Here is a 25,219-nt window from a genome sequence, read left to right on the forward strand (position 1 = left end):
ATATTTCTAACAGCAGAGATAATCACACTCAGGGATGAGTCCTTGGCCTCTTCTTGTTGAAACTAAGAAGAAACATTACCACTGGCTTCAAAGAGAATAAAGAATTATCCTGGGATTACTGAAGTCGTCAGTGATTAGAATTTTGCTTCTCTGCTACCCTTTCCCACAGATTTACGATCTTAATTTTTAAAAGGAATTCAAAGAATGTTGTTTATTTTAGAAGACTACAGGCTGAAGAAAGAATTCAAAACTGTGTGCAGAAGTGTGGGTTGAAATCTTGTTTCAATCATTTTCGTGGAAAATTCAGGTTGATATAACCCACTCTGCTATGTAACAGGATAGCAGTGACAGATAATCTGTTTTGTTTTGTTTTGTTTTTTTTATGGGAAAATAATGGAAAATACAGGAATTAGGCAGAAGTTGTTTGATTTTAAACCCATGTTTGCACAGATCAATCTAGATAACATTCCTCTCTGGAATTGTACTTTGAGGTATATTGTGTCAGAATTACCTGCCCCATGTCACTTCCACAGGACTTTTTTCTGGATGGATTTTCAAACAGAAGGTGAGCACAGGGCAGAAAGTGAAGGCTTTGCTAATCCCTGTTTGACAGCTTGAGTGTTGTATGAGCCTTTTGACAGATGTCCTTCAAGGGCAAACTTCTCCCACATGGAATATTAACTCACCACTAAAAAAGCAAAAGCTTATTTTACAAAACAAGGTGCCACAGAGTAAAAGCCCATTATTAAAGAGCATTAGTGAATTTCCCTTCTGTTTTTGCCTTTTAGATGTTTATACTTCAAACAGATCTTACTTTGACAGTGCATGTTTTATGCTTCATACAGTGAATTAGTTGTGAAAATACTGTGTTCCTTAACTCTGTGAAGTCAGACTCACCTTGTTTCATAAAGATATTTTCAATATCCAGTAGGAGTTTGCCAAGGGTTTGTTGATTCTTATTTATTATCTGAATGGTGAATATCTGTTTTGATTGGTCTGATGAGAAGAATTCAAATTGAGCATGAGAAAGGTCTCAGTGTTCTCAGTTAACACCTTTGGGTAGAAATATTGATTAAATTACCATACCCACTCTTCTCTTCAGCTTTGCAGAAGAGAGAAGAACAACTCCCAGAAGGTTGTTAGGAGCCAGATGTTGAACAGGAGTAAAAAACTTGGAAGAAGAACAGCCCAACACCAAAATTATTTGACTTTGAGGAAGTGTGCTCTGGAGAAAGTGCCTGCAGGCCAAATGTTGACCCTTTACAGAAAATCTTCTACCCTCAGGAACAAATGGCCAGAGATTACTTTAAGGCACTTATAGACAAGTGCCTTAGAGGCTTCTTGGAAATTGGAAGGGAAAAAGAGTGATGGGTTTTAGGCTTTGCACTGCTTTAATGACATTCTCTTCATTCCCTCAGCCCCAGTTTTGCAGGAAAAATGTTCATATTTTATTAGTGCTACTCATATAATGGAACTGCATCTTAGTTTTGCAATATCTTGGCATTCCATTTTCATCCTGCTTTGGGATGAAAGGCATAACATGTTTTATATATCCTGTATATATGTGTGTATAAAGCAAAAAAAAAAAAAAGTTCTTGCAATTTAGATCTGGATTTGCAAATATGACATATTTTGACATTTTGAACAGAATCTCATTTTGGCATTTGAAACAAATATTGATTCATACCAAACTGTTTCAATTCAAAACTGTTATTTCATTTTGAAAATAGCATTAAATTGGCATTTGCAGCTGAAATGTCAATTTGAAAGAAAATATTTCAGCTGAAGTTGACATACAGGAACAGAACATTTTGATTCAACATTTCTGTGGGGGAGTAAAAATATTCTTTGTTGTTGTCCAAAACATCTTCTTCTCAATTGCACTCATTTTCATGAAACCAGACCTTCCCACAATAACAACAGGAAAACAACTACTTAATATAAAACTGTTCCTCAGTGCATCCCTCCCAAAAACACACGCACATACAGCTCTGAGCTGGTGCCCAGTTTCACAAGAGATGATGATCAGGATTCATCTGCCTGCTCAGGCTCACCGTCAGCAAGAGCTAAAAGGCTTCTGATGGAGAGCATGAGCTCTGTTGGATTGGCTTCAAGGTGTTCATGTTCTTCTCAGATTTCATCCTCTTCAAAACTTATTCCAGACTCCTTTATGCTTCCCAGCTCTTTAAAATTTGCTTTTCTTAGTGTCCTCTTTGTGTTCCTCAGGACAGATTTTAATTTCCTAGTCAATGCATCTGGCCAGTTGTGGCTGCAAAACAGAGAAGAAAAGAGGAGTTAGGAGCTCTGCTCACCAAGACATGAGTTTTAATTTAGCATCATTTTGTGTCAGCCAAAGCAGAAATGTTAAATGGTGGAGTTGAAGTGGATCTTTCGCTGTAATACTTCACGAGTTCATCAAGCCCAGGTTCTGGGCCCCCATCTGTTGGTGAGTGCAAATTCATTATAATATGATAGGGTTCTCAGAGACAAAATAAACATCAAGGACTTGTAAGAGGCCAGAAGCTCAGCAAATGGCTGAGGGCTTTAGGAAGGTCTCAAATGTACAACTACCCTGTCATGGATAAAGCATTTACTATGAATAAGATTTACTGTGTATAATAGAAGAAAATATCATTCCAACTGCTCTAAAACCAAAATAGCTAAATGATAATTCCTACTAATAACACCATTGCTGTTATAGAGATTAGAAAGAAGTAGTTAACAAAGAGTTATATATATACATAAATGTATGGTTTAAACTTTGCACACCATCATTGTGTGCAATGAATGTGCAACTACTTTAGAATAGAAATACATGTTAAAAGCTGACTACATGAAACAGGTATCCTGTAGAAATAATACAAAGGGTAATGGTTTCAAACTAAAACAGGTCATATTTAGACTAAATATAAGGAAGAAATTTTTTTCTGATGAGGATGCTCACTGCAAGGGGGATTAGACTAAATGACCTTGAAAGGTCCCTTCCAACCCAAGCTATGCTAGGAGTATATGATCTTATCTGCTGGTCAGCTGCACCTTGCTAGCGAGTGGTTTGGTCAGCAAGCTGTAATTATTTGGGTATTTACTCTATTTCCTAAACAAAAAAGAATGTCAAGGGATTTCCTGTCACTGAGTTCGTAGGATGAGGGGTCAGAATGCAAGGAGAGTCATATCCCTGAGAAACAAAACAAAAAAAAAAACCCAAAAAAAACCCCAAAAGCCAAACCAACCAACCAACCAAACAAACAAACAAAAAAACCCGAAAACTTGAGACATTTTTGAACCTCAGTACTTTGGGATAGTCCCAGGCTGGTGCTTTTGTCTGTGCAGGACACCTCACCTGTATGCTTACACATCTAAAACTGAGCAGAGAGCAGTACAGATTGCAGTAATATTCACATACAAAGGGTCCCTCCATAAATACAGCCACTGCCAATCACTCTGGGGTGAAATCTCACTCCTGAGAACTCCACAATGAATTCTGACTGACTTGCATGGGGTCTAAGTCTCATCTACAAACTGAGGCCTATCCATGGATCCCAGGGAGTCACTGACCTCACTGTGACACAGTTCTGTGTTGTTTGAAGTGAAAGAGAGAAATCCCTTTCTCCTTTTCAGAAGGATTGTAAGATGAGGATATTGTCCAGCAGCATTTGATGCCATGGTTTATCCTACATAGTCTTCAGCTGTTATTTCATCTACCAGCCTTAAACAAGTGTCTGTGACAGCCATGGTGCTCTGGGCTGAATCCCACTTGCATGAGGGGGTTAGAAGGCTCATGTTAAGGTCACAGACCACAGGACATAAGGAAAGGGTCACTAATGATATAGCCAGACATTTATCTTCAGGCAACTGGAGGTGCACTCTAGTGCTCCTTGTACTTTGCTGAGTGTTTTTATCAAGATCCAGCCAGAACCATCATTTCTCTTTCAAATCAAGAATACATCAAGGACAGCAGAGTCCACAGCCACTCTTTCAAGCTTAAAGGATTGATTCCTGAGCAGGAGAAGCAGAGTCTTGACCTTCCTCAAGACTCCAGGCCAAATGAATACTCCAAAATACATAATTGCTCCAAGAAGGGGATCCCTCTTTGTACTGCAGCTAGAACCCTGTGGGACTGTTAGCATTTTAGGGTCACAGACTAACAGGACCATAAATTGGATAAATGGACTATAGATCACTACATCTGAGATCCTTCTATAATGTTCCTTTATTGCCATCAAGGAAAAACAATGTTATTGGCAGCATAGTCCCTTTCATCAGAAGCATCTAAGACAGATTAATTGCAAACATCACTTAACCACCAAGCAGGCATGTGGGAATAAGTGCCTGTTGAGGACTTAATTGCCTTCATTGAAAGCTTCCTGCACACAAGAAGGATTGAACTAGTGCCATTGAAAAGATCCAGGTATGAATGTCTTTTGATTTTTCTGCTATTTCCAATCGATTAGACTAATGAGGACCTTCTGTTCTCCATAATATACTGCTGATCAGCCTGCTTCAGTGTGGAAGTCTATGTCTATGGGTGATATCTGTGCTAAATACTTATATATCAGTATATAGCAGGGCTAACCCAAGTGTGAGATCCTCTTTGTCACTGGCCTTGGAAGATTAGCAGGTACTCTTAGGTGTAAATCAGCAGGGTGATCTTCTGTGCCTTGGAGTTTGTATTTAGCAGTGGGTGCTCATATATGGCAGTGCTTATGCAGGTCTCTTGAGATTGTGTCCCATATTCAAATTTATTTTTTTTAAAATGAGTATTTTCTGCCCTTAGGTCCTCGATAGGGAGAACTTCAGACAAAAATTTAAATTTCAGTTAAGAGAGATAAACCAGCCTGCTAACATATCCTGAATCTTTAAAATATGTATTTGGGAAAAAGGTACAAAGCCCACAGTTACCTGCTGGGTTTTATCCGTGTGAGAAAATTGCATGGAGCTTTAGTTTTCATAGCAATCTATCAGCCTAATATGGTGTGTCTCTCTAACCAGCCTATGTCTAGGCACTCTGAGCTTTCATCCACCCCTCCTTTTTTAGGGAAGTGGAAATGAAGTACACATTAGTCCAGAGGAGCTGAGCAGAAGCACTACCACTGTTTTTAGAGATATTATTAAAAAATCCTGCACATACATCATTTTCAGGGGACACACACCTGTGCAAGTGTGGTTGTGCATGGTTCTATGCCAGCCTTGCTCTGATAATACCTTTATCAGGTCATGCTGTCATATTCCATGTGATGTCCAAATTCCACCCAAACCATAAATCCATTATCTCTTGTACCCATCGGTACCATAATGATGGGTATCAAAGCTGCATCCTGTTTCTGTCATGAGGTATGGAATTACACTTGGCAGGAGATGTACATTGCACAAAAGCAACAGAAGGCAATTTGTGTTTTTCCAGCCTGAACTCCAGTTTTATCTCTGTGTTTATCATGTACTGGGCTCTTCCTGGTACCATGGACATCAGCATGGAGTGGATTGAAAATACACTGCAGATAAACATAATAGTACTCGATGTCCTTCAGGAATTAATAGCATACTAGGTTACAAATTCATTAGGAAATCACCCAACAAGGCTACAGCTTTGCTGCTGTTCCAAGCACCTCTTGAATGAGACATGTTAGAATAATTACACATACTAAAAAAAAAAGGAAACAAAAAAATAATTTAAAAAGGAGAAAAATAGAAGGAAAAGGGAAAATAAAGACACAAAAACCAGTAAAGTACAGACAAATAACACACAAGCAGACACCAAACAGCAGAGCTACATGGGGACTGTCCTACAGCTACTACCTCAGATCTAGGCCCTTTTGCCAAGGAGTTTTTCAGCTTTCCTCCTTTTGAACTCTGCAATTTCTTCCGGGAGTAACCCATGAGCACTATACCTGCAGTGAACAGGTAGGCCATTAGAGAAAGAACCAGTTCAGTTTCATCTGCAATAAACAACAGACTGTAATGGAGACTGAGGGAAAGGTAAGTGTCTTCTGGTGAGAGAAAGGAAAACAAATATGGGTCCTGGTTCTGGCTTTATTAATTCTTCTCTTGTGCCACTCAACTTACTGCTAAGGATGAGGTCAGGTAATTAAATTTTAAGTGTCCAGAGAGCTCTTGGCACTCTTAGACACTTCTGCCAGGACAAGATTAATGTCTTTGTTGATTGAAGAGTACAAACTATATCCTTATCAAGGCTGTTTCCAGAATCTATTAAATAAGATTAATCCTGGGAGAAAGATTCCATTATTCCACTGATCCTTTCCCACATTATTAAAGGGAGGAATAGAACAAAACAGCAGTGAAAACCTTGCATTTGGTTAGTTCAGTTCCTGATTCAGTGCCTTTTGGTCTTCCAGGGATGTTGCTTTCAGAAGCTCTCAGCTCACTAATCTGTGGGCACACTTCCTGGTGGAAATCCTATTTAACAGTCCCTAGAAAAAGCCAGTTGTCTCTGAGTGCTGAACACAAATTTAACAGCCTTTCCCAATTAGATTAGAACCAAGTTTCAGGTCTTTGGCCAGTTCTACTCTACAAATGGACATGCCTAGACAAGTTGTCCTCCCATGCTTTATCTAAATTCTGGGGACATGTTTCTTCTTTTTAGAAACATTGATCCCTGTTTATAAACTTCATCATGAGTGATGGTGCCTTTAAGGCTGGGTCTCAAAGAGAGGGAAGCCAGGATATAATCCTGATGAGTTTAATGAAGAATGACTTCTGGGAATCTACAACTCAGGTGAGATTTAGCTCCCTGATATTTTTTAATCTGCAATAGAGATGTCTCCATCTAAGCCAAATATCTTGGGTTCTATTCTGCTGCTGGACCACAGCAGGAGTTTATCCCAAAGCAGAAGATCAACACCAAGAAATGTCTGTTTCTCTGCACTGACTCTTAAAAGACACACAAGATGACCAGATCAGATGGAGGTAAATAAATTCTAATAAGACTAAATCCTGCCTGTTGGAGGGAGGAAAGGAATCTTTGTGCCCAGACCCTTTATGGAAGCAGTAACAAAATTCAGCCACACATGGGTGAGAGTCAGGGGTTTGATTTTTGAGTTCACCCAGCAGGATTTCACCTACAGGAGAGTGGAGGAGGTTGCTGCCTGTGCCTGCACCACAGTGCAGCAGGTGACCCACAGAAGGGAAAGGCCTGACCAGAGTATCTGGTGATTAAGCAGGGTATCAGACTGCCTGAGGTCCACATCCAGACACTGCTCACACAAGTATCAAATAACTGTTTGGCAGTGACTTGACTTTCCTCCACTGCTCAACAACAAAAGGAAAGATCCAGTGTAAACAGAACTTGCTTATCTGCTCAACTCAGTCTGAGCAACTGGAGAGGTCTGGTTCTGCATTATCCATCCCAGTCTTGGGCAAAACCCATCTTTTTGGAGACAGCTGTTATTTTTCCAAGGTCCTCTTTCCCATCACCTTGTTTGCAAAACCAGCTGGAGAAAATTGATGAAGATCAGACTTTGCTTCCTTTCTGGACACTGCATTTAGGTTTTCTTGCTATTAGCACAAATTCTGTAATATTCCAGTCAATTCTCCCAGAAACTTCAGCTTGCTCAGGAAAAGCTTGTTTAAATATAAAAGCTGATGCAATCACATCACAAGTCAAAAAGTCTTGTTGAAAAGGAGATGAGTCACCAACTTTCATTCCCTTTCTCATCCTCCATCAGATTTCAGAGAAAAATTCTTCTTTCTCACTGTCATTATGCCACAGCCATGATCAGAATACTTCTTGGTCTTCATTTGGTTGTTGTGTTAGGCGGTCAGAAATAATTTGAAAAGAAGGGATTGAGTGTGAAGCAAAACACATCTGCCCTGACATTGCATGATGAAGCCTATGAGACAGAGGATTCTTTGATTTCCCTGAACAGCTCTTGTTAAATGTTATATAAAATTTATTTAGGAAATATTTTTATGCCGTTGTATAATTCCAGCTATGGTAGGTCAACAAGAGTTTTTCACTGCTGTTTGGTCCACAAGCTCTTTTATTTTTGCTTTAAAAGAGCATTTGACAGACTTCAAATAGGAGCCCAAGAGGAAATGCTTTCAATTTTCTCCTCAGAAAGACACAGCAGCAGCAACAGCACACTAGACTCTCTACAGATCCATCCTACCAGGGTGCTCCAACACAGACAAAGCAATGACAACCTTGTACTGGGTAGAAGAACAAAACATTTTGTCCTAGTGACTGTCTGTTTCCTGGTTCATAAAAAGGTGTTTCTCACTTGGGGTTGGGAGATGGATTCTTTGAGCATCCTTCACTGTTTCACACCTATTTATCTTCAAGCAAGGATCTCAGTGCTTCCTCCAAGACTGATCATCATGCAAAAACTCTCTCCTATTCCTATCCAACACTCTCACCTATTCCTGGCTGCATCCTCAGTTCCCAGTGATGCTGTACATCAGGTTGCTAGCTCTGTGGGTGGTAGGGGGCTAGAAGATCCATCAACCCTTCTGGACTTAAGACTTACTGCATGAATTCATACAAGGTAAGGGATCTGAGTTTGTCAAAAATCAAAAACTCTCATATGCTCTTTACCTAGGTGTTGGGTTAATGCTTAAAAGCCTTTGAGAGGATTGACAATATGTATCTTTGATGAATTGTGTTAATTTATTTCCTCCAGTTAACTTTCCATAAATAATTTAGAAGGAAAGTTTCTGAATAGAACTACCTGCTGGGATAGAGGACTTCTGATGCTTCCAAACACTGTATTCAGTAACAGAGAAAAGAATTTCTAAACCAGAATGGTAAAAGCTGGAAATTCAGAAGACCAAGCATGTCATTCATCTTCTTCAAATGGCAAATGAAAAACATCCTGGCTCTAGGTTTTGCTCTGGTTTGGGGGTTTTTTGTTGGGTTTTTTTTGGTTGGTTTAGTTTGTTTTGGTTGATTGATTGGTTGGTTGTTATTTTCTTTCTGAATTTCCTTAGCCATTGAATTTTTCCTAGTGTTAGATATTTTTTCAGGGTTTTGCAAAATGAAGCTGAGATTTAGTCCAGGTCAGGCTTGTGTCTCTTAGTTTTGTATGACATCATATCTTTTCTCCTTTTTTTGGACAAGATGAGTGCTCCACTGGAGTTGAAAAGATGCTGCCTGTCCCAAAGCATCACAAGATGCCAGCTTCAAATATCATATACTCTCAACTTTGTGCTTTTTCCTTGTCTGATAATTCAGGCCCCCAGACAGTCACCTGGTGTACCCTCAAAGAAATTTCACAGCCTTCCTTTAAACCTATCTGACTGGAATCTCAAAAGAATTTCTATCCTACAGGGAGTCTGCTTGACTGCTTGACACGTTTGGTTTTGTCTTCATTGTGTCTCTTAATTTTGTTGCACATTCCCTATGTCCAGTCTGTCACTTTCCTGTGGCAGTACCAGATGTATGTATAGAAATCTGCCTTGAAGCAAGGGAAGGTCTAGAGAGGATATAGAACTGTCTTGTGCTGTTCTGTGTCATGCAAAGTTAACCCAAAACTTCCATGAAAACTAGGTAAAACTGAGATTTGACCAGACCAAGAAAGAAGGACTTATCCTTTGAACAGGAACTTCAAGATCTTCCGTTCATATGATCTGACCCTTAAATTCATGGTCCACAGGTTTGCATAGCACGATGTACTAACCTTCACTTAGGAGGAAACCCCTTTCAGCCTTGCCACCACAACTACCCACCTGTAGATGTCAAGGCTACTCAAGTCACAATATAAAGCATGAGATAAAAACAAGTGCTCATAGACCTCATGGTAAAGAAATAGCCAAGAGAAAATAAGTTGCCTCAGGACAGAGTGAAAAAAATGATTAGAAAAGAAGTTTATTCAGTATTTCCTTCTTCAGCTCAAAAGCCTACAAATGAGGAATTATAGAATTATACGAGGCAGTGTCTTGAAACCACCATACTGGCCAACTAGAGAGAAACAACTTTCAGCCTCTTGATTTTGTGCCAAAACATAAATCATCAAGATAAGGCTTGAAAATGGGATGTAATGAACTGCCTCACACACAGGATGTATTATCTGGTAACAGCACAGCCTATGCATGAGGCAGTTTTCCAAATATTTACTTTGCTTCAACATCCATTACTTCTTTCTGTATCTTGACATTTGATTTCTATGGGGTATAAGTTTCATTTTGCCTCCTCACTAGGACAAATACAGTTTTCTGTAACTTTATTTTTTCCCTCTGATTACTGTCAAAATCACTCAACCACTGCATGACCTATGGGGACAGAGATACTGCAAAAGAACAATGAAGATCTGGGCCTTGGGACAGGAGCAGATCACCTCTGTCTCTGCAGTGTTATGGGTGGACTCTTCAGAGGTTACACATGGATGCTCAAGATCCTCTGGTCCTGAGTATGTGGGGAAATGGGGAGATTTTTTGATTTGCTAAGAGGGAATGAAGCCATATGTAGAATGATATTGATGAGGAGAAGTCAGAGCTACAATAAAACAGACCTTGTTTGCTGTCAGACATCAATCCCTGAGATAGCTACTTTAGGACCTCAACAAATCAGGCATCTTGCATGGGCCAGTCAAATCAGACCCTTTAGCAAACATTTCTCTTTATTGTCTATAACAGGAGTCAAGGCTGACTGCTTTTCATGTGGGTGACCACATTGTTCTTGTCAAACAAATCTGACTCCTGGTTTTATGCCCTGACTACAACATTCTTTCAGGGCATACAGCAGGTGACAGCTGAACAGGCAGTACTCTGTTTTCAAAGTAAGGCATTGCAAAGTTAGAAAATCTCTTAATGAATTTTAAGTGCTCAGTCTTTGCTAACCCCCATCTGTATGAAGGCAACATCATTAAATCTTCAATTACACAACAGTGCCATAAATTTGTGACACAAAGCTTTCTTATTCTTCTGTTAGAATGAAAGGGAATGAAAAGGAAGTGTTTATACATTGAAAGAAGTAGATGTTTTCAGCAGAAATTTGATGGAAGTGGAGAAAAATCTTGAGTGTCCCCCACATACTGATGGCACCAGAGACCTGAAAGTGTCCCTACCCATGTGCCTCCTATAAGCACACAGAGCAGGAAGGAAATTCAAGGAAACTCCCTGGTGTTCAGTCTCCAAGGGAGTATAGGGGAGCAGCAGCAAGTCTCCATGTCACTTATTTGGAACTGTGAATAAGGAGAGGTGCTGAAGGAACTGCACTGCTTCTGAGTCCCAATACTACACCTGAACATGTAAGTCACCTAAGGACATGATACAGACTTTGCTAACAGAAACATGGACAGACAGATATTCAGCCTGTGAGCTCCAAAAGAGACCTTTTAATTAATGTCTTGGACAGTGATGAAGTCACACTTACCCAGGCCTTATTTCAGGAGGTTTAGGTAAGGGCTTCTGGAAGCCTTTTTTCCCGACTAGCCAATATGTTTCTTCTACTCCTTTACCCTAAAATAAGACAAAAAATCCAAATAAAAAGCAGCTCTCTAACTGCCCTCTGCTCAATATGTAATTTCTCTCTCTAGGTTTCTCTGGCTTCATACATATCCAGAGACAGACCATGCCTGGAAGGCTTGGGCTGTCCTTCAGAATAGCTCAGGGATTATGTGAGTTTCATTTTCCTGAAAGAGGAGATTCATTATCCTTGTTCCAGCTGTCATTTACAAATTACCCTCATTGATCTGGGTCATTGAAACTACACAGCTGAACAGAAATTGGAAACTACAGGATAGCTAATCATCTTATTTGGCAGAACTAGCATTATTAATTGAGAGATTTTACAACTCATTCTGAACTGAGTATCAGAATAATAACTTTCTCCCCCACCACTGATGATTTAGCTTTTAAGCTCTGATGCATCTGATGAACTGTAGGCACCTATATGAGAGTCAGTCACCCTTGACTGCAGAAGGGGAGGAAAGCTGACATTCATCTTCACATAAACCAGACACTGAAAGCACTCCAGGTTAATAATCTCCTAAAAGGCTAATTTATCCCCACTAACTATGCAAAGGCTTCTTTCCATTGACTAAACCTGGAATATTTACCCCAGATCTCTACTTGCAGGCATATGAACTTGGATGATTCCACTTGTCATGCAAGATTTTTGAGGGACCTGAGGCCATATTCAGACATTTTGTTCTAGGTATTCAAGGCAAGCAAAGCTCCTACTTCTGTCTATTGACTATGTAAGGGTAGAAATGATGTTTGAATTATTCAGGACTATCTTGTTTGGACATTGAAAATGTAGCAGCTTCTGTCAAGGGTGGGCTAAATAGACTACTATATAAATCCTTATATCCAGGACATATAGCTGGTTGGTTGACCCCACAGTCCTTCAATAACCACTAATGTATTGAAACAAATGAAAGGACAGTTTTGGAAGGATTCAGCTGAATATTGGTGTATGAAGACCAAAAAAGATCTTAATATAAAAATTCTTCAAGGAAGTTGACTCCCCTGTGAAGTGCTTCACAGAGCCCTGGCCTTCTTACCCTCAGTTCTGTTTTTCCCCTGGGTATGATTTCATAGCCTTCATTCAGACTCCGAAGTGTATCCACTGTACTTTGGCTGACATGAATTCTGTAAGCTGGGAACAGAAAGCAAAGCAGCTGGATCATTGTACTGCACACATGCTGTGAATTCCCCACTGCTTCATCCTGATAAGGAAAAGGGCTCCAAAGCAGGAGTGCTCCAATTCTGGTGTAGCTGTGTGGTGCTTCTCTATGTCGAGTTTAATGCTGACTGATGGATTCTTCCAGGCAGGGCTGTAAAGAGCACAGGGGAAGAGGAAATCTGCTCTGGAAGCTTCCTGGAGAGGGATACCAAACACACTCAATGTAGGAGTCCATCTCTTCATAAAGATGGTAAGTGGTACAGTAACATTGTCAGATAGATTGCTGTTTATCTATTGCCACAGTATAACAAGGGAATGAGAAAGAAATGAAAAATAGCCAACTGTCCTGCTCCAGACATCCAACATAATTTGAAAGCTGGGATGAAGAGCAGTGAGATGGAGTTTGCAAGGGAACATAAATAAAATGTGGCTATTCATGTAGGTATGTCTGCATTTTTAGTAATTTACTCCACCCAGAGCTGCCATTTAGTCTACGAACAAAGAGGGCAAAGGTGGAGAATTTTGTTGAATTCCCATCTTCCCCAGACTGTTTTACAGCCACTGCTGGAACTCACTGAAATTTGTTATTGTTCTGCTTGTGTGAACAAGCCAGGAAATATTTCTAAAACATTTCTCTCCAAAATAGTTTTGGGTTTTGTTTTTTTTTTTAGCTTTTATTTCAGTTTTGTCAATCATCTGACCTTCCCATTTGAAGGATGGGATATGAACTGATTAACTTTTTTTCCATACTAATAAGAAAGAAAAACATCAGTTTGTATATGTAGAGGAAGATCCTGAAAGACCAACCTCCAATTCCTATTTATCTATATGAATTTCTATTAATGTGTAACAGTGTTCTTGTACCTGCAGTGTTCCTGCTGTCTTTCTATGACCATGGGTATGATGGAAGCAGTTCCCACTTTGTACAGCCCTTGCTTTGTACAGGTCGTGAAAGGTAAGTGCATTATTTTACTGTGTAAGAACAGCTCTGAATTAAGGGCTCTCAGCACTGAGTGAAAGCAAGATCCAAACCATATTGGAGGTAAGTAGGGCAAGATTCATGTTGATTTTGGTGGGTGGGATTGGAGTCAGAGGACTGCAGCTGGAAGGTCCTAAAGCACAGCCTGCAATGGTGAAACTGGTGCCCCCTCCTGCAGGCTGCTCTGAGCTCTGCCATTTGACTTTGCCCTTGTCTGGCCGTCCCAAACACTCACGCAGGCCCGTGGACTCCATCCTGGAGGCCGTGTTCACCGTGTCCCCAAAGAGGCAGTACCGGGGCATGGTCAGCCCCACCACGCCGGCCACGCACGGCCCTGCAAGACACAGCAGCCACGTTACCTGCATTCGCTGACAAACAATCCTCATCTTCTCCTCTGACACTCAACAAACCCATTGGGAATGCAGAAGGTTTTCTAAAGGTCTCCTTGGCCTTGGTGCTCGCTGCAAGCAGTCAAAAGTTAAGCGTTGCTCTGGTTTTCATGCTGGTGTTTGATGTCTGAGGAAGGCCGTGTGTGGTAGGCCCTCAGTTCTCTGTCATCTGGGAGAAATTTGTTTAAAGTTCATGGAAACTCGAGGACTATCATAATCTCATTTTAAAAAGGTCTTTTTCCATGTGAGAAAGTTCAGATCCTGTGAGATGCCCTGTAACCCACTAAAACAGGATTAAAAATTGGCCTTGGGAGTGCAGAGGTGCTGGCAGAACTCTGGACCACCATGTGTCCCCTCCTTGGAAAAGAAGACACTGTTAGCTGGCCTCTCTAGTCAAAAGCTGTTTTTTCCCTCTTTCTCATTATTTATACAAGATCCATTCACTTCCTAAGTAGCTCCCAAAGAATTGTTTCCAAGTTGTCAGGGAGAACTCTGTGGACAGGATCCATGTGAATATGCACAGAGTGGGAGATAAAATGTGGGGAAGCCAAACAGCACAGACAATTTTCATCTGGGGTATTTGGCTTAGTTAATGTTTAGACTGCACTCTGAAAGAGGAGATGCTAAATTTCACTGCCTAGAATAGAAAATACAGGGTCTGCAAAATAAGTGCAAGAATAAAAATAAAAAGTGTTGTGACAAGGTGTGGGGGCTTCCTGCAGACAAAAGGCAGGACTCTGTATTTTCCATCTCTCCATTTTATGAGCTATGCCTTTTCAGGCTTTGCCTGCCTTTTCAATGTCATGATCCTTCTGAGTTAAGATTTAGTATAACTGATATCTAGGAAATCTTTTCCCTTGCAAGATTACAAGAGATGTAATCTTTTACATATTGTGTGCATTGTACATCATCAGCAGTACCTGAAACATGCTATAGAGATAAAATAAATCTAATATAAGAAGGTTATAGGTTAAAATTTTGGGGTTTAAACAGTAATAATATAAATGGTAGCAATTGTGGGCTAATTTAGAAGTGATTAGTTACTTAGTTTAGTACAGTGCAATTTTATTCTGATTTTAGCCTTATTTTAAAATTTGATGCTTCATAGAATGTTCAGATCTATCTCAAGGACCTTAATAAAACTCTGTAGCTGAAAGCTCTGGGGAGCTTCACAAGAACTCCTCTTGCTGTAACCTCTGAAAAGTTGCTGCTCAAAGTTGCCAGATTTTGAAATACTTCCTGAGGATGCGAACTCAGAGGCAAGACAGATATTAACTCCTACCTGATGAAGCATTGCTTGATAAAAGATTTTTTTAAAAGAGAGAGGAAGAATGGTTCATACAAAAAATATTACAAGGTCTTGAGCAGCATGGATCACAATGGATCAAACTGGATAAAACTCAGCAGGCAGAGACTGCTGGAGATCATGAAAACATGATTTAAGGGGGTTTCTTTTCAACTGTCGGTGAATCTCAGACAAAACACTGTTCCTCAGAACCTCTTACAAGTTAATTCTCATCCTTATCATTACTCTCTAATTTGTTTCAAGCTTCTCAGGAGAGGAACTATTTCCACTAGAGGAAGTGTAATTCAGGTTTTCATCTACAGGCACTTCAATGCACAACTGTGAAGGCACTGTCAATAGTCTTAGCCGAGGACCTTATAGTTCCCTAACTGGTCTTTATTGTGTGCATGCTAATGTGACATAAACACAAAAAAAGGTCTTTTTGGACACTTCTTATTCATGCTTCAGCAAGAGGTTTTTCTGAGAAAACACTATCTCACAAAACACTGCCTCTCTTCTTTTTGTGGTGATAACATGACAGCAGCAGTCTGAAATCTCACTAAAGACCAAAGCTCCTTCTGTAACAGGTGTTGCAAGGACACAAAAAGGTGGTTCTGTTGAAAAAGCATCCCTCAATGAAGAGGATTTGAGCTCCATTGGTTAGAGCATGGTTCCAGTTACACCAGGGTTGTGGGATTGGTCCTTCCAACTTGAACTTGAGAGTTGGACTCCATGACCCTTGAGGGTCCTTGCGACTCGGAGTATGCCATGATTCTGGGATTCCATTTTAAAAAGCACAAATAAAGGCAGGTGAGCTTCTACAATAGTTAGTGGAGACCAATGTGGTCAACTGAGCTATATGAGCTCCTCTACTTCTGCACATGGACAGGTTTACAGGGTTCATTTGCTTGTCCTCAAAATGAGTGCAGGCTCCCTAAAACTCCTGGAAACATCTCCATGTGGGTGCCTGAATTCAGGTTCCCAACTCAGTTGATGCAATCACCCAACACTTTCTGCAAAGCTCACAACGTAGGAGAGGCAAGATTTTTAGGGCAAGGTGTTTTCTTTCTAGAATACTGCTTTTAAGCCTGTCCCATTGCAGAAAGTTCTGAGATCAAAACTTGAATGCTTATATTTGGGAATGTAAATTTCCCCAAAATTACACATTCTCTGTGTTGAAAGCATCTAAGACTTAATTTTCTCACTGCCTTCACCTCCTGTATGTGTTTCCCCTTTTCCAAACAGCTTCAGCAGAAGGATAAGGAAAACTTCCAATGGTAAATCTCCCACAATTACAAGTTTCAGAGGAAAGCAGACACCCTGTGATGAGGACATTATGGCCTAGTTGTTTAATTACACAGATTCATAGGTTTGCTTTGAAGTGTTTCTTTGCGAGGGCTGGCAAGGGTCGGCTAATGAGAGGCTCTGGCTAAGACTGTGCAAGGACCATCAGCAGTTCTGCAGAGTTTAAGAGTCAAGATCAAAGGGCAGGGCTGGCTGCCAGAGAGCCTGACTGCTACACAGACCATCTTCAGCCTCCGTGGAAAAGGTAATCTTTTCACCACTGCTCTCACTGGCTGTGCTGCTCCAGTCCAGGCAGGGATGGTGGGGAAACAGCTGAATCAGCTGAGTTATCCTGGACCTGCAGTGAAGTCAAGAGGGGACAGCCAAGATTCCAGGATATGTTTAAAAGAGGGGAGAAAAGGCAGAACAAACACTAGTCATCTTGTCCTCTTTGTCTTACCTATGCATTGCCACAAGCGGACCATGGGCATGGACCATCAGGAGTTCCCAGAGGTGCAGCTTTCCCTTGGGGATGAAAAGACACAGGCAGCCTATGCCCAAAATGCATTTACTGCTTTTTCTGAGAGGGCATCATGAGTTCCTTTTGGCACCAGTTTCCAGAGAGCAGCTGAAGTACATGAAAAAGGGTCACACCCTTTTTCCATCCTTTCCAGTACAGTGAAAGTGTCAGCCAAGTTCTCCTCTCCCCCAAGAGCTTCCCCAAGGCTTTCATGATGCTGATCATTCTCTCTTCATGCATCTTTTCTCAGGAGAAATGGGGTCTAGGGTTAATCAAACTCTGCTGTCAGCTCTGTGGCTCAGAGAGCTGGTTTGCTTTGGAACATGTGTGTGTGGCTGCTCCCATGACAGCATGACACTGCCAGACCTGTACAAAATAAGATCTGCAGAGTTCTCCCCCCTCTTCCTCTCACACCCAACACAACAGTTCATAGAAATTCTGCTTTCCAGATATCCAGAGTTCATAAAAACAAATGAAAAAAGGTTACTACCCGCTGTAGATATCACCTAGGGATGTATTTTCTGGCCAACTGCATGGGAGATACATTGCAACACTGCTGTCAACAGGCAGCAGCAGATGTTGCACAGCAAATTCCTCTCTTTCCACGTTGAAAATATGCTGGTGGTGCTCCAGAGACTCCTGCTCTGGGCAAGACAATCTGTAGCCATAATCTCATCTGATTTCTGACTGAGTATAAAACACACAGTGCTCTTGAAATCATTCCTTAATGCTTTACACTTCTGTGAAGGTTCAGCTCAGAATCACACACTTCAAAGAAAACAGTAGGGAGATGCATTTTAGAGATAACTAGATCTAGGATTCATAATATTGATTTTAACTCTGCTAACATCACAGCTCTGTTCTTGGGATATTCTGACTGAGATATTGCCTTTACTCTGCTTCTGTCTCCCAATATGTACATCAGGGGCCAAGATATTGACATCTGCAAAACACTTGCATGCTAAAGCTGCAAAAGTGTGGATATTATCACATAAGCTGAAGGATATAACCCCATATAATATTGGGTCACACTCCTGGGCATTCTTAGTCGTTGTTTGGCTTCCCACAATGGTCAACACCTGGTACTTTAGAGGAAGAGGCAGGAAATTTGGTGACAAACAGCTAGGGAAAATCTATTAGTGGTTGTCTATAAAAAATGTATAAAATTACCAAGGTTCACTTATCTTATACAAATACTGATTCATGATAATAGCAGATGTACTTTTCTACATTTAAAATACTCTCGTCTATATAACTGTAGTTCTACTGTTTTGGTTTTTTTGTTTGTTTTACTTTGGAGTTTAATTACATTTTGTACATATATATATGAAAGGAACTTCCTCCTTTCATTTTAAACGAGCAGGTTTTCTGTTGACTGAATAAATTATGACTTCTACATCAGAGATAATGTCTTCTTTATAACATAGCGTAACTGTTCCTTAAGAGCTGTATCACATTTTTCTTCAGGTATATCCTACCCATAATAAATATCTCCAACCTTATTATTCTTCCACTTTACAAGACAGTGTTTCTGTGCTTTTTCATTTAAGAACAGAGTTGCGAAGACAACACTGGGTGTCTCAATATCCCACCTCTGAGGGTTCTATGGCACATCAAAGAGCTATCCATACAATGAAACCCTTGTGACTAACATGCCAGATGTAGCTCCTGGCTGGGACAGAACACAAAATCTCTCCTTAAAATGGCACTAAACCACTTTCCTCCACAAATCCTCTCTGGGTTTTGTTTTTCCATTTTAACTCCCTTGTTGACATGGATTTAAAGTGTCTTGTAAGGATGTTTTTTGGAGGGCAGGCATGAAGAAAGCATTCAGAGCTGGAAATGCATTTGAGAAGGGGTTCTCTGATGTCAGGTGCAGGTGGGTGCTGCTGCCTACCTGTGTGCAGCCCGATGCGTATCCTGAGGGGAATGTCTGGCATGTGCCTCATTTTGAATGTTCCCACAGAGCTAAGGATGTCCAAGGACATGTTGGCTATCTCAGCTGCGTGCTTGTTTCCATTCCGTTTTGGGAGCCCTGAAGCAACCATGTAGGCATCACCAATTGTCTCCACCTAGCAAATACCGTTACAGTGAGGAAAAGGATATAGAAATTGAAAAAGGTGAAAGGAAACACAGAATAAAATTACTTCTCACCTTGTAAACATCGTGGTTTCCAAGAACAGCATCGAAGAGAGAGTAAAGGTCATTCAGGAGGTCAACGACCTCAATGGGCTCACTGAGGGCCGAAATGGACGTGAAGCCCACAATGTCATTGAAGTAGATGGTCACCTGGTCAAAATACTCTGGCTCCACAGTGCCACCAGTCTTGAGGGCTTCTGCCACTGAACTGAAATAGCAACACAAAAAAGGTGGCAGAGAACAAATCCTTTTCTAGTGCATGCCCAAGAGCTCAGACTCTTGTTTTTCTGTGTTCTGATCTTCCACTAAATAGAAAGTTCTAGACGACTGTAACCAGCATTGATTACAGTTTCTTACTTTGATTTGAAGGTTCTTGTCAAAATTGATTGGCTAGGTCTACAATGTTGCTCACTTCTGGGGAAGAGTGTTGTCCAGACTAGCTATGGGTTTGTTTTGGGGTGTTTTTGGTTTGGTTTTCTGGTTTGTTTTTTTTTTTTTTTTTTTTTTACCACCTAAAGTACCATTACTTACGGTGGAAGCATTTGTGACAGTAGTTTTTCTGTCTTCTGTTTTTCAACCTCTAGCTCTTCAGTCCGCTTGCTGATTAAATCTTCCAAGTTGCTTGAGTACTGCTCAAGCATCCTGAGCATTGAGTCAATGATATTGGTCTTTTTCCCTTTGTTGATGGTTTTGAACTGGAAAATCAAACTGGAGAGTTATTTGTCTGTTTCTTTACACCACTGCAGCACCCTGAGTTTGGAAAGGAACAAAAGGCAAATATTTCTTCTGAAGTGTCAGTGCTGAAGACTGGCTTTTTCAATAGCAAGAGTTAAAAGATAAAGGAAGAGGTGAATTAGAAGGTGAATTTGCATCAGTCAGTGAGAGTTAGATGAAACATAACCTTAGAGTAGTTGTCAACATTTACATTGTTAAGAAGTCTTGTCAGACTGCAGGATTGCAACCCCATTTATCCCATAAACAATCTTTTGGTTAGCTTGCAAAACTTTGCATTCAGAGGCACAAAGTTCAGGCTACTAGCAATCTTTTTTCATGTTACTGGACTTAAATCCATCTTTGCACACTGGCATGCATGTGTACTGCCACCTCCATTCCCAGCTCTTTCATGGAGTTGCTTGTGCATTCTCCCCCTGACCTGAAGTTCAGATGCTGGAACTTTCAGATAATTTGTGGCTTTAGAGGCTACCTTAGATTCAACAGCAGAGTCAGTGGATTCAAAATTATTCACAGCTTCATAGAACCAAAAGGTAAAAATTATGGATATTTGTTTACCTGGTTTGAGGAAATGCCCTGAAGTTGTGTCAGGGAAGGTTTAGATTGGATACTGAGATTTTTTTTCACAGAAAGGGTTTGTAAAGCCTGTTGGGAACAGACCACTCGGTTTAATGGTGGTGTCACCATCTCAGGAAGGGCTCAAGAATTATGTGGATGTGGCACTTGAAAACATGGTTTAACAGTGCACATGGTGGTGGTAGGCAGGTGATGACTGATGATCTGAAAAGTCTTTTCCAACCTTAATGGGTCTGTGATTCTATGACCTTATAAGAACAGAGGAACTACATTGCTTGATCAGAAAGGGGACTTATTTTGCCAGTACCTGTCCATGAGACTGGCCAGTAAGAGTCTCATGAAAAAGTAACAGTTTCTCTCTGGGAAAGCTGTTTAAACAGGCCTCAGGTACAGACTTATTTCCCTGGGATATTCTCTACTCTTTCACCAGTCTGGAATTGAGAGACCTCCTGTGCCAAATGTTGTATATTTGTTTTTAACAGTCTTTGGCGAATTTTCCTTATAGTCACCATTTAAACACTTTAGAACATAAAAAAATTGATCTGAAGGTGTGTAATTTACAAATCTTTCATCTCCATGAGACTATTTCTGCAGGTACACTGCAAATGTGAAGACATCAAGCCCCTGTCCAGGCTGCTTCATTCCCCTTAAGTCAAGACAAGTCTAGGGCTCTGAAGCTTCTTTATTCTTTAATAACTGAGTTAAAACAAAACAAAACAAAACAAAATCCAACCATAAAACACTTCCCTGCCAAGAAGGAGCAAAGGGATTACACCAGCTTCTTTATTTACTGACCTTATGAAACACCTCCTCAAAGGATGGACGTCGTTCAGGGGCTTCAGCCCAGCATTGCTTCATTATCTGCATGCATGTCAGGGGGGCTACTTCAGGAGCTACGTTTGGGCGGCACAGGGGTGGGGGCTTCTTCACTTTCTTTATAATTTCTGTGGCAAAAAGAGGAATGGGAAGCACATTGTAAGATGGAGGGCCTTGAAAGGGCCAAAGGATATGGACCCTTTCATGTGTCCATCAGCACCCAGTGTCTGTGCCAAATGAAGCTGGAGGTTTCTGCTTTTGTTTGTCAGGAGTCTCTTGAAGGATTTAAAGAAGATTCATCTGCCTTCTTGTCCCTGGAGAACCAGATTATGAGTAATAAAGTGTCTGGATGGGGGAAGGATGTGTGACAGATGGATGTGTGAGCCTGCAGGCTTGTATTTAATGAGATTGCCTCTGACTCTCTCCACTAGGACCTGCAGTCTTCTAAGACAGCAGAGGTTTATGGCTGAGCCCAGACAGGAAGGATACCAGCCTCTGATGCTTCATCAGAAACTGGAAGCAGGACGTAGGAGGCTGCTGGGAGTGGAGACAGCGGAAAGTATGTTAAGGGGGAGAGCTTGAGTTCAAAACAATGACTCCCTGCCTAGAGTTCCCTTCCTAGAAATGAGGCTCATAAGGAACTGGGCTTGGGTTTTCAAACCCTGAGAAGTCAGTCCTTTAACACCCACCAAAGTTATTGTATTTGAAATCTTATTTTGCTCAGTGCAGAGCAGTCAAATGGAGTGAAAACCTCTTTTTCTGGCAGGAGTCCTGCTGTTGCTGTGAGTGCCTAAAGCTTTTCAGCACTGACAGCTTACTTTAAAGATCTTTGGCTCATCCCCCACACTCTGCCAAATGAACTAATCAAAACATCTGGACCCAATATTTCCAGGGGCAGCCGAGGGGAAATGCCTTCCCCAGATTGTTTTTAAGTTCGCACCACAAGTGAAAGCTCCTTAGGATTCAGAACAAATTCATCATTTTATCAGCTTAGAAAACAGGACTGAGCTGTGTTCAACATTTGCTGGAGGTTCTGCAGGGGGATGAAGTGGGGAAACCTGCTAATTGCATCATAGTCTGCATCATAGTCTACATCATAGGTCCAGCTCTGATTTACAGAGTAAGATACATCATTAACATCATTATCATTGTGTTGTGACAGCAGCTCCAGGCACAGAGCCCCAGTTTTCCAGCAAAACTGGCAGACACTGAATTTTCATACCCTACCTGATGATTGTCCAGCTTAAAATACATTGAGAATGGGCTGTCACTGAAATTGGCTAATTTTAGATTGTAGCCACTCCCTCTCTGTTTAAGTGCTTGTGACCTGACCCTGACTGCAGTGAGTTTGTTCTTCCCATGGATGCACAACGTGGTTGCACCATGAGCAACTCCTAAAGAATTCACCTGTTTGCTGTTTCTGATATACATAAGCAAAATGATGCATCACTTCAACCTCTGTTGAAGAGAATCTCTATAAAAGGGAAAGGATTAAGAACAAATAGATGGACAGATGGACAAAACAGGATGCTGGCAAGGGGTCCAGCTCAAAAACTTCAGCCTCCATGATGCACAAAAAAGGCTGATGAGTAGGAAGCAAAGGCTATGGGAAATTCTGCCCTCAGACCTCACCCCATACTGTGAGGAAATGTCCAAGTTTGGCAGGGAATTGGAGGTGCTGCAGAGGCCTGAAGCATCCTGGGGAGCCCCCAGAACCTCAATTCCAGTGAAAGCAGGGATGAGACACATACCAAGGCTATGATGAGAACCACACATTTTGATGTTTATTATGAATGGTTTGTTGAAAACAGACTTCTGCCACTGAGAAAGGCCATGAGACTGATACATAATTGTCTGATTAATAAGGGGACTTGGCCAGATCTTTTATAAGTGCTCTGCACAAAGCCTGAAAAATATACTGCAGTAGTTGCCTACCTTCAGCTGAGAGCTCTGATGTGCAGTAAGGTGGACCCCGAGCAACCACTTCTTGTAGGATGATTGCAAAGCTGTAAATGTCCCCTTTGATTGTGCCTTTTCTGCACATGTCTGGGTCTCTCAGTAACTCAGGAGCTGTCCAGAGCAATTCTAAAAAAGATTCCAGAGCATCACATTCCTTACACTTGAACTCAGACTATTGCAAAGTAAGTGCTAAAATGAATATCTTATTTCAGTCATTTGAGGAAAGATTGGAAAATGCTACATTATTTACTGAATCAAATACTTTACTTCTTGTGGTATGTTAGAAATACTAAACTTCTGTGTTGACAAAAATATAGAATTTTCCAAGTTTTACTCTGTGTTTATTTTTTTTAATTGCCATACTAACAATTTGTATCATATAACACCAGCCATGAACTTCAACATAAGAAGTCATCTAATCACTGCTAGAAGTTTTAGCACCCTTTTTTTAAAATTGAAAATGTTCCTGAGATAAAATGTTTGCACCAAATCTTGAATTTCTTGTTACAGTTGTTGCTCTTTTTCAAAGTAACAATTAACAACATATTTTCCAGAGCACTTTTTAGGTGAAAATAGTTTCTGTAAAATCAGTTTGGAAAAATCTGATGCATAGTCTTTAAAATCCAACAGTTCAAGTGACAAAAGACACAGTTGTAAAACATATCCAGCCTCATCAGGAAATGAATCTTCCAACTGAGATATTGTTACCCTGGTAACTGTGCATTCTGAGTAATGGGGATATGGAACATTTCTGCCACTGCAAATGTCTTTATCTTCTTTAAGGAAGGAGAAGAAAGTCTTCTGTCTGACAATTGCCCTGGCTGACACTGGAGAAGTGTAGGCATCAAATTCCATGAAAGAGAGATCAAACCACTACATACTACTTGAAACCAGGTTTCAAGAATGAATTGGGATACTACAGGAACCCCAAAGCAATGGCCAAGTGAAACAAATCCTGTCAAAGTCTCCAAACCTGGTCCCACGAGGGTTGTTCTTAAGTGGTGGGAATCTCATGTGGCAGTCTTTGGTGATTGGCATGTGGAGGACCTATTTCAAAGACATCTACATAATTTTGTGGTTTAGATTACTTATTGTAACCAAAAAAAGTGTCTTTGCATTTGGGCTAATATAAAACTCTAAATGTGGGATTGGGTCTAAGGGTGTGAAGTCATTCTACTGGTCACAGAAATTCAGTACTGTTAAGATTTCAGGGACTATTCAGTCCTTCCAGTTGCAACAAGCTGAAGCACTTTCACTGCTTATAGTAAGAGACATTTTCTTTACCATGTCACTCTACTAGTCCCTTCACTTTCAGGAAGTCTGAAAAAAACCTTTGCTTACCCTTTCTGATAACAATGCATGGTATGGAGGAAACTAGATGTAGTGAGGTTGAGCACGAAAATCCTTGTGTGGCCACTGGCCTGAAATTGCATTAGGACAAACATTTTAAATCAGTGGACAAATATTAAAAAAATAAATCCTCATCACACCTACCTTCTGGGGATGGCTGGATATAGGGGCATTTCTGTGCCTCTAAGATCTCATTATAACCATAGTCAGTGATCTTCAGGACAAACCGGCCATCCACAACACAGTTACGAGACTTGAGACGTCCATGGGCAAAATCTCGGTGATGCAAATATCTGATCCCCTATGAAACACAGAAAAAAAATCCAGGTTGATCCTTAGGAATTGTCTTACCCATCAGCACTCAGAGACACCAAGCCAGTTTATCACCTCAGATGGCATCAAATGCAGCATTGACTCCATGTCAAATGCAGTAATGACCAAAATAATAAACTATGGGAAAAGTTCAGAAGTGGATTAGGAACATAAAATAGGTTTGTCTGGACCCTAAAGTAATATTGGAAAGGTCTGACAACTTTAGGAAGAGTCAAATGCCTCCCTCTGTAGCCCTAAGTCTCAGTGCACCGGGAAGTTCTGCTTTTAGGCAAGGATAAGA

General features: G+C 40.7%; 1 protein-coding gene across 1 annotated transcript in view; it reads right to left on the reverse strand.

The window, feature by feature from the left end:
- Positions 1–1,559: 1,559 nt before the first annotated feature.
- Positions 1,560–25,219, reverse strand: part of GUCY2F (guanylate cyclase 2F, retinal) — a gene marked incomplete at its 5' end in the record, with an annotated part of 37,656 nt that continues 13,996 nt past the window's right edge. The window contains 10 exons of the mRNA XM_079312193.1: positions 1,560–2,269; positions 11,324–11,409; positions 12,456–12,550; positions 13,792–13,890; positions 18,932–19,106; positions 19,189–19,381; positions 19,705–19,868; positions 21,277–21,425; positions 23,233–23,382; positions 24,751–24,907. Coding sequence (XP_079168319.1) covers positions 2,131–2,269; positions 11,324–11,409; positions 12,456–12,550; positions 13,792–13,890; positions 18,932–19,106; positions 19,189–19,381; positions 19,705–19,868; positions 21,277–21,425; positions 23,233–23,382; positions 24,751–24,907 — 1,407 coding nt within the window. The 3' untranslated portion in view covers positions 1,560–2,130. The remainder of the gene's footprint in view (positions 2,270–11,323; positions 11,410–12,455; positions 12,551–13,791; positions 13,891–18,931; positions 19,107–19,188; positions 19,382–19,704; positions 19,869–21,276; positions 21,426–23,232; positions 23,383–24,750; positions 24,908–25,219) is intronic.

Source organism: Erithacus rubecula, assembly GCF_903797595.1.
Source record: "Erithacus rubecula genome assembly, chromosome: 1".
Lineage (NCBI taxonomy): Eukaryota > Metazoa > Chordata > Aves > Passeriformes > Muscicapidae > Erithacus > Erithacus rubecula.